Source organism: Tasmannia lanceolata, unplaced genomic scaffold, assembly GCF_043159265.1.
Source record: "Tasmannia lanceolata isolate RefF3 unplaced genomic scaffold, GAP_Taslan_0.1 ptg000021l, whole genome shotgun sequence".
NCBI lineage: Eukaryota > Viridiplantae > Streptophyta > Magnoliopsida > Canellales > Winteraceae > Tasmannia > Tasmannia lanceolata.
The window spans coordinates 11,166,457-11,181,746 of NW_027518698.1; the positions used below are offsets into that span (position 1 = coordinate 11,166,457).

The following is a 15,290-nucleotide window of genomic DNA, read 5'->3' on the forward strand; positions in this document are numbered from 1 at the left end:
AACAGCCCCCACTCAATCTCAAGAACCCAATATCCATACCCCACCTTGCCAAGTAGATAAAAACAACCCCTTTTTCAAACATCCCATTTGAATCTAATCTCAGGCCCATTCAAGCCATTTTTCATATTCACCGTCTTTTAATCACTAAAAAAATAAGAACTATCAAAAGAAAACATGGGGGTGCCAATATCATTCCCGTCATAGTGCTAGCTGTTAGACTTTAAACAGATTTTTCGACCTCTAAACAACAGAATCGTGGGAAATGGTTAACTACAAAGTCGTAGATATTTTCGTGCCGTTTCCAACGAGTATTCGTGCTAGATCAGACAGCGAGCGGTTAAAAAGTTAAGTCCAAAATGGTTGCGGCACACCTTTAGGCATTTCCAGTTTAATGTTGCTGTCCTTTTGTTTGCAACACAAATTCGAACCTCTAAATCACAGATTTACAAACAATGGAGAACTACAAAGTTGTAGCCCTATAAAAGATCTTTCCAACGCATGTTTGTACGTTGAATTTGGCCAAGCGGTTAAAGAGTTACGACAGTTTTAGTGGGCTGCATTTGTCAGATCTTTTAATGGTCAATGGTTTGTCGAATTTGTGCAATTGTCAAAACTTGGTTGTGTTAACGTCATTTTCCAAACCAAAATCGAAAGACATTAATCTAAAGTACATCCAACCTAAAATTAACAAAACTAAAATTCACCCATTTAAAATCCACTGATAAAAATCCGTTAAAAGCCATTAACCAAAAGACCACTAAAAATTTCAAATGAAACTAAAACCTTCTAAATAAACAACTTTAAAAGCTACCAAACACACTAAATACCTTCAGATAATAAAAGCTTCAAGAAAACTCTAAAAGTTTCCACAAACCCAAAAGAATTCGAGATTCCCAAGAGCCGGTGGATTCAAAATTCCTTTAGGAACCCTTAGAGCCCAATTTAGGAACACTGGTGTCGTGTCGTGTCGTGTCCTAAGTTTTAGGGAGTCTTAGGTTTTAGGGAGTCCTAGAGTTAGGAGTCCGGCCTCATCACGGACGCTTGCTATGTATAGCAACCGTGCCATAGGTCTAGTTACACTAGTCACCCAATCTTTCTCTAGGACAAGCCTAGTAAACTAGGATGTAAGGCAAACCTGCATTAGTCTAAGGGACCATTTGCATTTAGATGAGAATCATATAGCATCTTAGATGAAATCCTAAGATAATAAAATCTTCAACTTGAATTAAATAACTTCTCCTAAAACTGTTGAAACAGTCAATCCCGTCTAGGTCGGTGTCTTAGTTGAGTTAGGCATATGTAACTTAGCTTAGGTGCACCGAACTACGTCGACTCTGATCCCAGTGAGGCTTGGGTACGTAGGCAGCTTGGATGTCTGATGGCATACCACCCGCGAGTCGGCACCACAACAAATTGTGGTGTTTTGTATATTAATTTTCTTGTAAATGCTTAATCAAATCACTTAGGATTTTTCATGAAATTAGAATTTTAGGAGAACTTTCACCTAGATTGAATCCAGACAAATTAAGAAATCAAGATACACATTTAGGATTCACATTGAAATTAGATCATAGGATGCATGTCACTTAGTTCGCACAATAACATAGAGTTGAATGAGCCATTTAAAATAAATTTAAAAGAGTTAGCTTTTGGAATCGAAGACCGACTATCGGGCAAGAATGGTGCATGTGGTGGATAACTCCCCATACCTTCCATTCTCGTAACCAGGTAGCGAGTCTAGATTTCTGGTTAATTATGGGTCCTAGATCCCACATCTAGGTGGCGACTCTGTCAATCTCTTTCGTGTGGAATTCGGATTGCCTTAGTGATCCCAAGTTCACAGGAAAGACGAATTCAAATCAACAAATAAAATGCACACGCCAATCGCGTGGGAACGAGAGACCAAGAGAGAGCGCGCGGCGGCTCGCGCCCCACGCCCCTCTCGCGGGATCATGTCCCACAGTCTGGCGACTCTGCTGGGGACCACCTAACTTCATTAAAATTTCAAAAGATAATTCATTTGAATTTAATTTAACTGGCTCATAAAAACTCTATACTTGTTAGATTAGTTTGTCTTGTTTTATTTTCTCATCACATTTTACTCGAACTTAACCTAACAAAACCTGAGGGCATCATAGATTGCGCAAACATATTGCACACACTTACATCACTTGCATCTAAACTCTTGCATCTCACGTGCACACACGTCCTATTTTAGGAACCCGGAGTGTTATCTAGCATGGTTGACTGGGATTTCATCACCTGGTGCCTCTGTGCTAGAGAAGCATTCCACCCTTAGCCTAGTACCTTTATGGTACGTAAACGGATCTCTTGTTCACGTACTGATACGCCGGACACTGGTACAGTATATCGAACAGGGATTCGCGCTAAGGGAACTCTTGGCCTTACCCCTAGATTAACCCACACATGCATGTAGTATACGAACACATGTGCATCATGTGTGTGAGCCTAGTTTAGGATATCCTACCCATTGGTGTCTAGATTAGGCCGTGGTCCATCTTCCAATGGTCACGATCGGTCCTTAGATACACGAACAAAGTCATGAGTCGAGATTCTCTCTCCACTCCGCTAGATTAGGATTAGGGTTGATGCCTTCAGGTAACACTGATAAAATGTGAAAAAAAAAAAAAAAATTCCCTTTGGGTTAGGATATAAATCCCATCATTTCCAAAAATCTCATAGGATTAGTCATTCATGATCTATCCGTTGAAAGCAATCTTATGCTATCTCATCTAATCTTTTGATCGTGCGTCTTTCGTTCTTCTGTCATACGATTCGATCGTATCTTCATGCCATCCCCTAACTGGCAGATGCAGAATCTCACAATCTTTCGATTATGCGTTCTCATGATCTGATCATGCCTGGTCCAGATAATCCAATCTTGCTTGTACCCCTGGTCTGTTCCTCCTCTAGGGGCTACCTTTTTCAAAATTATTTTGCTAATTCCTTCAGAGTTCACTCTCAGAATCATTGAGCTAGGGGCATTTCCCTATGCGAATCAGTCATCATTGTCCAAAATTGAAAGTATCAGCCATGATGATGTTCAGAACGAACCAGCCTTCGCCGAGCCTTCAACGCCAAACAGTTGCAGCAGTTAAAGTTTTAGTCACTTACTATTTTATGTTGAGTCAGTCATCATGGTCAGTATAATTGTTGAGTCCGGTCTTACAGTTAAACGTCAATGCCTAGTCCAGGCAAGTTATCTTCTGTTTCTCTTTCTTATTTAGAGTTGTGAATCGTGAGCATGTTCAGGATAGGTCGTCTGATGTAATAGCTTTTCTTTAAATAAAATTTCAGTCAGTTCCAAAAAGTTCACTTGTGTCTGTTCTTAAGTGTGCTTCTGATCTTAAAATAAGACTCCCTCCTCAAATGAGGACAAAATTGACGAAACTCCACTTGAGTCACAGCAATTACTTGAACGAGAGGAGGAGCGCCAATCCCAACCTTTCAAAGATGAAATTGAAATGATAAACACTGGCACTGAAACTTTGATTCAGTGAATGCCGATTGAAAATACATTACCCTCTAAAGAGTGTGAAGAATTGATAAAATTATTTCAAGAATAAGAAGATTGTCTAGAAAAGCTACAACCGATACCAGGGGCAAGACATAGATGGAAAGCTCAAAGTAAATGAAGAAAGTGAGAAGATATATGCTATACAAGGGGCATAGAGTGGAAACAACTTTCATATTTCCAATCAATGACCTTGGTTCTCAAATTCATAAAGCCAACAAATTCAAGATGAAAAGTTCAAAAGCAAACAATGAAAAGTGATCATCAGATATCGAGAGTACGAATCCATAGATGGAGGATGTCAAAGAACAAGTTTCGCTCTATGAAAGTCAAAAGCACGTATTAGAATCTTGAAAGAAGAAGATCCATTATCTCTTACCTGGAAATGCCGTCAAACTCCGCGAAAAAAAAAAAAACAAAAGAGAAAAAAAAATCAGTACCAGAGGGACTCTAGTAACCTAGATCGATTCCCAATCTGAACATCGAAAGGCCTCCTTTGGCCGATTAAATCCCAAAATCAAAACCCAATGTCAAAAGAATACCGATTTGCAAACCCTTCGAGCCTAAATCAAATTTTCTTGAAAACCCATCAAACTTGGGGCATTCCCCCGAACTACGCGAGACCTGATCCCTATACTGGGGTACGTAGGCAACTCGGTTGAACCGAGTTCGGTCGATTCAAAAAGGAAAAGAAATTCAATCCTTTCAAAAAAAAAAAAGAGAGGGACAAGTTCCAAAAGAAGAGAAGTTAATTGTTCCAGAAAGAAAAGAAAAAAGGAAAAAAAAATCAAACAATTTATCTTCAAACTAGGGGCATTCGCCCTGAACTACACACGACCTGATTCCTACCTTGGGATATGTAGGCGACCTGTTCACAGGTTCGGTCGAAATCTTTGTTGAGCCTTAAGCCATTCTTTGAAAAGCCCTATCCTACCTATAAAAGTCCTTCTGGTGTTCAGAACTAATGAGCTAGGTCCTGAGATACAATAAAAAAATGAAATGATGATGAATAAGAAAAATAACGGAGTTTGAAGATCTGCTAGACTGAAAACCTGAAAGGGCGGTCTAGGCAAAATTTAAGATCATTCCCCTGCTAAGTTGAAAACCCGAAAGGGCGGCTTAGGCAAAAGCTAAGGGGATAGCCTGCTGGATCGAAAACCTAGAAAGGTGGTTCAGGCAAAAGTTAAGGCTAGCGCGGTCCGCCAAGTTAAAAACCCTGAAGAGGTGACTTGGTCACGGTAAGAGAATCAGTATAAGAAGGCAACAGCCGGTATCAAGACTGAAGATCAACTGAAGTTCAAGCAAATTCAAGTGATATCCTCAAAACTGGGGGCATTGAAGCTAAGCAATCTTAGGGGTCGTAATTAAATTCTTGAGGCATTACTGTTTCGAGGAAGAAGTCCGGTGTTTACCAATTGAAAAACTATTCCTTGAAAGGATAGACTTACCAAACAAAACATTAACTAAGTCAGAAGCATCACTATGTTTGTCAGTATAGTCAGTCAATCTTTATTATTCTAAGTTCACTCCTTCAGGGCTGCTCAATCCTTTGAGTAGTGCCTTTCATCTAAGTTTTCTCTTTAGAAAGAGTCAATTGTCGTTCCTATGTCCAAATGATGTAACTGTCTTGGTGAAGGAGGCCAGGCCTAGGCAGCTCCCTGCAATTATACCTGAAAGAGCTCGAGAATTTAGTCAAACAACTTCATTTCAAAGAAGATCAGCTCAGAAAAATTCAGAAGTAGAAACATCAGAAAGCCCAGCTTCCGTAAAAAGATCATACCCCAGGAAGGCACCTTAAGCTTGGAAGAACCTCAGATGCAATGGTGGTTGAGCCAATTTCTCAGAAAGATGAACCATTCAAATTCATAATTCCCTTCCGGTTAGTTATCCTGGTCAAGAAATGTTTATCTAAACACCTGTCAAGAAGCAGATCCCGCTTTTCCATGTTAATATCCAAGAGAGTCGTTGTTCTAAATTACCAATCTCAAATGTCTTGTTCAAGGTTTCAGTTATCAAAATCCCCAGAAGACAAGACCAGCAGTCTCTTTGAGAAAAATCTTGTTGAAGTTTCATAAAAATGTTCCTAATCCATTCTTGCTAGTAATGGTTCTTCGTTCCAAAGGTTTGCCGTTTCATCATTCGTCAAAGTCCTAGTTTCCAACATCTTTGTCGGGCACGATCCATAATATCCCCGATTTCATTGAGTTCAAAAAAATAAAAAATTCATCAAATCCAATCTTACGTCAAATTCAAGTTCATGGAAAATCTCTAAATTCTTCGAGCCCGTTTGTGAACGGTACCTCTTTTCTCGAGCCCATTTGCAAATGGCCTCGTCTTCTCCTTGAGCCCGTTTGTGAACGGTGCCTCATCTCTCGAGTCCATTTGTGAATGGTTTCGTCTTCTCCTTGAGCCCATTTGTGAACGGTGCCTCATTTTCTGAGTTCATTTATGAATGGTCTCATGTCCTCCTTGAGCCCGTTTGTGGACGGTGCCTCATTTCTCAAAAAATCAAAAATTCATCAAATCCAATCCCCAATTCAAAAAATCCAATCCTACGTCAAATTCAAATTCATAAAAATCTCTAAATTTTTCATTGTTGAATTCATCAATCAAAGCTATCTTGTGTCGTCGAGCCCGTTTGTGAACGGTGCTTCATTTCTCGAGCCCATTTGTGAATGGTCTCGTCTTCTCCTTGAGCCCGTTTGCGGACGGTACCTCATTTCCCAAAAATAAAAATTCATCAAATCCAATCCCCGATTCAAACAAATCCAATCTTACGTCAAATTCAAGTTCATGAAAAATCTCATGTCCTCTTTGAGCCCTTCTGTGAAAGGTGCCTCATTTCTCGAGGCCGTTTGTGAATGGTCTCGTCTTCTCCTTGAGCCCGTTTGCGGACGGTACCTCATTTCCCAAAAATAAAAAATTCATCAAAACCAATCCCCGATTCAAACAAACCCAATCTTACGTCAAATTCAAGTTCATGAAAAATCTCATGCCCTCTTTGAGCCCGTTTGTGAACGGTGCCTCTTTTCTCGAGGCCATTTGGGGATGGTCTCGTCTTCTCCTTGAACCCGTTTGTGAACAGGTTTCTCATTCTCTGAGTCCATTTGTGAATGGTCTCATGTCCTCTTTGAGCCCGTTTGTGAACGGTGCCTCTTTTCTCGAGGCCATTTGTGAATGGTCTCATCTTCTCCTTGAGCCCGTTTGCGGACGGTACCTCATTTTCCAAAAATAAAAAAATTTATCAAATCCAAATCCTTAATTAAAAAATAAAAATAAAAATCCATTCCTACGTCAAATTCAAGTTCATAAAAAAATCCCTAAATTCTTCGAGCCCGTTTGTGAACGGTGCCTCATTTCTCGAGTCCATTTGTGAATGGTCTCGTCTTCTCTTCGAACCCGTTTGTGAACAGGTGTCTCATTCTCTGAGTCCATTTGTGAATGGTCTCATCTTCTCCTTGAGCCCGTTTGTGAACGGTGCCTCATTTTCTGAGTCCATTTGTGAATGGTCTCGTGTCCTCTTTGAGCCCGTTTGTGAACGGTGCCTCATTTCTCGAGTCCATTTGTGAATGGTCTTGTCTTCTCCTTGAGCCCGTTTGTGAACGGTGCCTCATTTCTCGAATCCATTTGTGAATGGTCTTGTCTTCTCCTTGAGCCCGTTTGTGAACGGTGTCTCATTTCTCGAATCCATTTGTGAATGGTCTCGTCTTCTCCTTGAGCCCGTTTGTGAACGGTGCCTCATTTCTCGAGTCCATTTGTGAATGGTCTCGTCTTCTCCTTGAGCCTGTTTGTGAATGGTGCCTCATTTCTCGAGTCCATTTGTGAATGGTCTTGTCTTATCCTTGAGCCCGTTTGTGAACGGTGCCTCATTTCTCGAGTCCATTTGTGAATGGTCTTGTCTTCTCCTTGAGCCCGTTTGTGAACGGTGCCTCTTTTCTTAAATCCATTTGTGAATGGTATCTTCCTCCTTGAGCCCGTTTGTGAACGGTGCCTCATTTCTCGAGTCCATTTGTGAATGGTCTTGTCTTCTCCTTGAGCCCGTTTGTGAACGGTGCCTCTTTTCTCGAGTCCATTTGTGAATGGTTTTCTATCCTCCTTGAGGCCGTTTGTGAACGGTGCCTCATTATCCAAGTCCATTTGGGAATGCTTCTTATCCTCGTTGAACCCGCTTGTGAGCGGCGTCTCATCTCCTTCTAAAAACTGTTTGAGAGCGATCTTTGTCCTTTCCCTTCAGAATCCATTCGAAAATGATATCTCATTCTCTAATTGCCCGTTTGTGAACGGCGCCGCATCGAGTTTTTATTATTATTCAAGTTCTAGGGTTTCATCTAAGGTTTTGCATTATGTTAAGGTGCGTTGTATCTAGAGAGTCCTTTGTCGATTAAAACTACGCAAAATGGTTCTGTCATTTTTAACTTTGGTATTCAATGACTACGTCATCTCTACCAAAGAGGGGCATCTGTAGACACCCCATTTTGTTTTGTTTTAATCAACAAATAAATTAGTGTGTTAAATCCATGTGAGAACCCCCTCTATCATTGATTTATATGTTTTAGGTCATTAATATCTTGATCTGACTTTACGGATCATCAATCGGGACAAAATAAGCTAGGGTCACTTCATAGCCCGGACCCTGATTCCATTCCGAGACCCGATTTCCGTAAATCGTTAGATCAATGGCAGATCATGACCTGGGTCTAACCATCCAAAACCACCTAACCTCTCCTCTCATCCTAACCATTCAAACCTCACCTAACCTCACCTAACCTCTCATCCCATCATAACCATCCAAACCTCACCTAACCTCACCTAACCTCACCTAACATCACCTAACCTCACCTAACCTTACCTAACCTCACCTAACCTCACCTAACCTCCTATCCCATTCTCCTATAAATACCCTCTCATCTCACCAAAGAAAGGAAGGAAAAAAAAGAAAAGAGGAGAGAACCCCTCTCTTAGAAAATTCAAGCCCTCTCTCTAGACCAAATCCCTCTTCTCCATAAGTTTGCATGGAATATCGTCTACAAAAAGGTATGTCTTTTGGAATTTTATTTTCTTTTCTATATTTGTAGGATTGAGTGTTGTTTTGCGTATATTTTGGTTGATGTCATGTTTAATTTTGTACTAGTTTGGCCTTGGTCATGTTCTCACTTATGCTAAATATGATTAATGTGTTAGGGTCATTAGAACCTATTTGCAATGGGATGTTGAAATCATTGGCTTGTTAGGGAATTTAGATTTCTTTTGGGAAAACAATTCATTAAAAATTTTGAACATTTACAAGAAAGAAAACTTGAATTTTACATGAATTATCAAAACCCATTTAATTTGGCTTACAAAACCTCCATCTTTCAATTGATAACAACAGCCCCCACTCCAATTTGATAACAACAGCCCCCACTCAATCTCAAGAACCCAATATCCATACCCCACCTTGCCAAGTAGATAAAAACAACCCCTTTTTCAAACATCCCATTTGAATCTAATCTCAGGCCCATTCAAGCCATTTTTCATATTCACCGTCTTTTAATCACTAAAAAAATAAGAACTATCAAAAGAAAACATGGGGGTGCCAATATCATTCCCGTCATAGTGCTAGCTGTTAGACTTTAAACAGATTTTTCGACCTCTAAACAACAGAATCGTGGGAAATGGTTAACTACAAAGTCGTAGATATTTTCGTGCCGTTTCCAACGAGTATTCGTGCTAGATCAGACAGCGAGCGGTTAAAAAGTTAAGTCCAAAATGGTTGCGGCACACCTTTAGGCATTTCCAGTTTAATGTTGCTGTCCTTTTGTTTGCAACACAAATTCGAACCTCTAAATCACAGATTTACAAACAATGGAGAACTACAAAGTTGTAGCCCTATAAAAGATCTTTCCAACGCATGTTTGTACGTTGAATTTGGCCAAGCGGTTAAAGAGTTACGACAGTTTTAGTGGGCTGCATTTGTCAGATCTTTTAATGGTCAATGGTTTGTCGAATTTGTGCAATTGTCAAAACTTGGTTGTGTTAACGTCATTTTCCAAACCAAAATCGAAAGACATTAATCTAAAGTACATCCAACCTAAAATTAACAAAACTAAAATTCACCCATTTAAAATCCACTGATAAAAATCCGTTAAAAGCCATTAACCAAAAGACCACTAAAAATTTCAAATGAAACTAAAACCTTCTAAATAAACAACTTTAAAAGCTACCAAACACACTAAATACCTTCAGATAATAAAAGCTTCAAGAAAACTCTAAAAGTTTCCACAAACCCAAAAGAATTCGAGATTCCCAAGAGCCGGTGGATTCAAAATTCCTTTAGGAACCCTTAGAGCCCAATTTAGGAACACTGGTGTCGTGTCGTGTCGTGTCCTAAGTTTTAGGGAGTCTTAGGTTTTAGGGAGTCCTAGAGTTAGGAGTCCGGCCTCATCACGGACGCTTGCTATGTATAGCAACCGTGCCATAGGTCTAGTTACACTAGTCACCCAATCTTTCTCTAGGACAAGCCTAGTAAACTAGGATGTAAGGCAAACCTGCATTAGTCTAAGGGACCATTTGCATTTAGATGAGAATCATATAGCATCTTAGATGAAATCCTAAGATAATAAAATCTTCAACTTGAATTAAATAACTTCTCCTAAAACTGTTGAAACAGTCAATCCCGTCTAGGTCGGTGTCTTAGTTGAGTTAGGCATATGTAACTTAGCTTAGGTGCACCGAACTACGTCGACTCTGATCCCAGTGAGGCTTGGGTACGTAGGCAGCTTGGATGTCTGATGGCATACCACCCGCGAGTCGGCACCACAACAAATTGTGGTGTTTTGTATATTAATTTTCTTGTAAATGCTTAATCAAATCACTTAGGATTTTTCATGAAATTAGAATTTTAGGAGAACTTTCACCTAGATTGAATCCAGACAAATTAAGAAATCAAGATACACATTTAGGATTCACATTGAAATTAGATCATAGGATGCATGTCACTTAGTTCGCACAATAACATAGAGTTGAATGAGCCATTTAAAATAAATTTAAAAGAGTTAGCTTTTGGAATCGAAGACCGACTATCGGGCAAGAATGGTGCATGTGGTGGATAACTCCCCATACCTTCCATTCTCGTAACCAGGTAGCGAGTCTAGATTTCTGGTTAATTATGGGTCCTAGATCCCACATCTAGGTGGCGACTCTGTCAATCTCTTTCGTGTGGAATTCGGATTGCCTTAGTGATCCCAAGTTCACAGGAAAGACGAATTCAAATCAACAAATAAAATGCACACGCCAATCGCGTGGGAACGAGAGACCAAGAGAGAGCGCGCGGCGGCTCGCGCCCCACGCCCCTCTCGCGGGATCATGTCCCACACCATTATAAAATCTGCCAGCACCTGAGATTTGACTGTTGGATGAGGCTTTATTTGGATGTCGAATTCACCCAATTCGACCGCCCAATTAATCAGACACCATGATGTGTCGGGCTTCTGCAGTATCTTCCAGAGAGGTTGGTCGGTGAGTATGATGACAGGATGAGCTTGGAAATATGGACGGAGTTTTCTCACAGATATGACGACAGTGAAGGAGAATTTTTCAATATCCTGATATTGAGTTTCGGTATCATGGAGTACTGTGCTAACGTAGTAGATAGGTTGCTCCGCTTTTCCTTCCTGACGAACGAGTACAGAACTTACCGCGGCAGGCCCAACCGCTAAATACAGGTACAAGTCTTCTCCCGGTACCAATTTTGCGAGTTATGGAAGCGTTTGGAGGTAGGTCTTTAGTTGGTCGAAGGCTGTCTGACATTCCTCCGTCCAAAGAAAGTCTTTCACGCTTCAGAGAGTTTTAAAGAAGGGCAGGCACCTTTCAACGGATTTAGACATGAACCTACTGAGGGCTGCTATTCTGCCGGTAAGTCTTTATACATCTCTGACTTCCTTTGGGGCCGTCATTTCTAAGAGTGCTTTTATTTTTTCGGGATTGGCCTCGATTCCTCGTTGACTAACCATGAAGCCTAGGAACTTTCCGGAGGTAACCCCGAAAGCACACTTGGCAGGGTTCAGCTTCATCAGGTTTCGTCGGAGCACAGTGAAGGCTTCTTCAAGGTCGGCGATGTGGTCCTGTGCTTTGAGGCTTTTGACGAGCATGTCATCGACATATACTTCCATGTTTTTCCCGATTTGTTCGACAAATATTTTATTGACAAGGCGTTGGTACGTGGCGCCAGCATTTTTGAGGCCGAACGGCATGACTTCGTAACAAAACAATCCTTGATCGGTGACGAAGGAGGTTTTTGGAATGTGGGGACCGTACATCTGAATTTGGTTGTATCCGGAGAAGGTGTCCATGAAGCTTAGCATCTCATGCCCAACGGTGGCGTCAATGAGGTGATCGATCCTTGGTAACAGGTAACAATCCTTGGGGCATGCTTTGTTGAGATCCGTGACGTCGATGCAAATTCGCCACTTGCCGTTGGATTTTCTGACCATCACAACGTTGGCGAGCCACTCCGGGTAGCGAATCTCTCTGATGAATTTAGCGTCAAGGAGCTTATCGACTTCTTCCTTGATGTGTTTTTGTCTTTCGGTGGCGAAACTACATTTCTTTTGCTTGACCGGTTTGAAGTTTGGGTTCACATTCAACTTGTGGACCGCTACATCGGAGGGAATCCCCTGCATGTCGGAGGCGGACCAGGCGAAGACATCCGAGTTATTCTTTAAGAAATTGGTAAGGTCAGTTTTAAGATTACCTGAGAGAAGATAGCCTATCTGGACAGTTTGTTCTTCGGTACCGGGGAACAGAGAAATTTTTGTGAGTTCTTCGACTGGTTCTCCCTGTTTTACCTCAACTCAAGGGTCGATACCGCCTATGGAGAAGGTTTCTTTGGCGGCCTTTTTCTTTTTCAACAGGGCGGCGTAGCACTCGCGGGCTTTCTCTTGGTCACCGTTAACCTGTCCCACACCGAGTTTGGTGGGAAACTTTATTTTCAAGTCGGCAATGGAAACCACTGCCTCTAGTTCGTTCAGCGCTGGCCTTCCGATGATCCCATTGTAGGTGGAAAGGATGCAAACTATTACAAAGGTTTGCATGATGGTGCGCTGGGTCAGGTGATTCCCTGATGTTATAGGGAGTTTGATTTTCCTCCGCACCTTAACTTCTCCTCCGGAGAATCCATAGATGGACCAAACAACAGGCTCCAGTTTATCACTGCTAATGTCCATTTTGGCAAAGGCGTCTTGATGAAGAACATTGACTGAGCTTCCAGTGTCTACCAAAATTCGCCCCACGTTGCAGTTGGCGATGGTGAGTCGGACTACAATGGCGTCATCATGCTGACGGTCTATCGTTCTGTAGTCTGCGTCAGTAAAGGTGACAGTTACACAAGTACTCGGGTCTGCCTTAGACTTTTTGGAAGGTTTTTCTATGGAGTTGATATGTTCTGCATAATGGGCGTGTCCTTCTTCAGTTAGTCCTCCTGATGCCGGACCTCCATAAATGGTATCAATGTTTCTTGTGATTTTTGGTGCTTCCTCCTGATCCAAGGCTCTTTGTCGACTACATTCTGCATGGTGGTTTGGCGAGCGATGATGTTCGTCCTGCCGGTGAACTTCGGATAGGGGTCGCTGATGGTTCCTTGGGGGGATTCTGAAGGTAACGGTCAATCTTTCCTAGTCCCACGAGCCTTTCAATTTCGCTCTTCAGATGGTAACAATTGTCGGTGGTGTGCCCATGATCTTGGTGAAACCGACAATACTTGTTGGAGCTTTTACCTTTTTCCGAGTTTCTCATTCTCTCGGGCCAGTTTATGGGTTCCCTATCACGGATTTCGTACAAGAAATATGAGATAGTGTTGTTCAATGGGGTGTAATTGACTCTGTCAAACTGGGGATTTGGGGCGCGACGGTTCTGTCGATCACTATGTCTTGCCTGCTTATGGCTCGGTAGCGCCCTAGAGTCGTCTTTTCTCTTTTCGGTCCCTCGGGTGGTATCTAATTCCTTTCCATGGCGAACGACTCTTCATTATTGATGTATCGGTCCGCCCTGGCCATGAGTTCTCAGAGGTCGCGAGGAGGATTCACATTTAATGCAACTTTCATATCTCTATCTCGGATGGCGTGGTAGAGTGCAGCACGAACCATTTCGAAATTTGGTTCGTTAATTTGGTGGAGTTCCACGCGGAACCAACCGATAAACTTTTGCAACGTTTCATCCTTTCCTTGCCGCAGGGCCAAGAGAGCGCCGGTCGATTTCTTTCGAGACCGACTGTTAATGAAGTAAGCGACAAACTCCTTTCCAAGTTCATGGAATGACTCGATGGAGTTGGGCAGCAATCGGCTGAACCAGTTGCTAGCGTTTTTCTTCAGGTAGGCAGAAAAGGCTTTGCACATCGTCGCGTCAAAAGCATTTCTGATTACCATCGTGCGGCGGTAGGTTCGGAGAAACTCAAGAGGGTCTGATGACCCATCATAGAGGTCCAAACGAGGCATGTCCGAATTTGTGGTGACGACGGCATTGGCGATTCTCGGGGTGAACGGGGAAGCAATCTCGCTATCTCATTCCGCCAGGAGGTCCGGATCACACGGTGTCTTCATTTGCTGTTGAAGTTCTCTTATCTGACGCTGGAGTTCAGCCATGATGGCGGGGTTTTCTTCTGTTTGGATATTTTTCATTGGGCTTCTTATTTGTGGAGGTATCTGATTCTCATTTCGGTGGGCAAGGTTCGCCGGTTCCATCATCAAGTTGTCGCCCCTTCGATGCCCGACATCGCGGTGATGATCGGGTGGTGGGCTGGTGATGGAAGCAGACCCTTGTTGACGTTGATGGGGTCTCTGACTCCAAGAGTTTCACCCTTCTGAGGATCCTTGCTCTTCTGGAATCTCGACGGGACGAAGTCCTCTTCTCGGCGTGTTTACGGGTGGAGGTGGCCCGCCGATTGGGGAGGGATCCTTTGGAGTACTTGCTGGAGGGCAACCGCAACACTTCCGAGTTGCTGTGTGAGTTGATTGAAGGCGGTCATTATCACCGGAGTGTCGTCGGAGGTGACCATCTCTTCCATCTTCTCGAGTGGTTTGTGGTCTTGTTGGCTTGCTTGGCTTCTCGTAACCATTCCACCGTTGAGTTCGGAGGTAGCTTTCGACTTTGGCATAGTAGGTCCTACGGATGGAGCCAATATGATGATGCCCAATATCTGACTGCACGAACTAGCTTCGCAGAACTTGTAATCCTGCGCTCACAGAAAAAGTGTCAGCGGGTCCGGAGTTGTGGCTCCGGACGGCCACTTCGACACTCAAGTCAGAGATGGGCAATCACAGACATTAGACGGGAAATGGGAGAGGTCTAAGTCAAGTTACCAGACCAAAAAAGGAGAGAGGGAGAGTTGGGGATCCCCTTGCTTGAGTGCGTAGTCCCCTTTTTATAGGGGTGGAGATCCACGATCTTGGAGATATCAATCGTGCCTTTGATTTCGCCCACGTGGAGCGTGATGGCAGGAGAATAAGATCATGGAGACATCAATCATATCCTAGATTTAGCCCACGTGAAGCTTGGTAGCTGGCGAATAAACACGGGGAGATACAATTTCCGATGATTCTGGGCGAAGATCGTGGAAGGTGATTTAGGCGGGATGTTTTGAATTTAAAAACCGCGCCTTACATGTAACGGCTGTCCGGATATCCCGTTTGGGGGCAGGATGCCCCCATTCCATTGTGCTCGAGGGAGGAGTATCAAGGAAGTCAAATCTAGCATTGTATTCGTCAAGGCATATATCGTGGGT

At 42.6% G+C, this 15,290-nt stretch overlaps 1 protein-coding gene across 1 annotated transcript; it reads right to left on the reverse strand.

Moving 5' to 3' along the window:
- Positions 1-12,366: 12,366 nt before the first annotated feature.
- Positions 12,367-14,004, reverse strand: LOC143855457 (uncharacterized). The gene is made up of 2 exons (XM_077365577.1): positions 13,597-14,004; positions 12,367-13,113 (listed from the first exon to the last, which is right to left on the reverse strand). The coding sequence occupies exons 1-2, from the start codon at positions 14,002-14,004 to the stop codon at positions 12,367-12,369; spliced, it is 1,155 nt and encodes a 384-aa protein (XP_077221692.1).
- Between the last annotated feature and the right edge of the window lie 1,286 nt (positions 14,005-15,290).

Coding starts and splice junctions, on each gene's coding strand:
- LOC143855457 (XM_077365577.1), bottom strand. CDS start 14,004: ATGCCTCGTTTGGACCTCTATGATGGGTCATCAGACCCTCTTGAGTTT. Junction 13,114..13,596: donor ATATGAAAGTTGCATTAAAT/GTGAATCCTCCT, acceptor GTTCACCGGCAG/GACGAACATCATCGCTCGCC.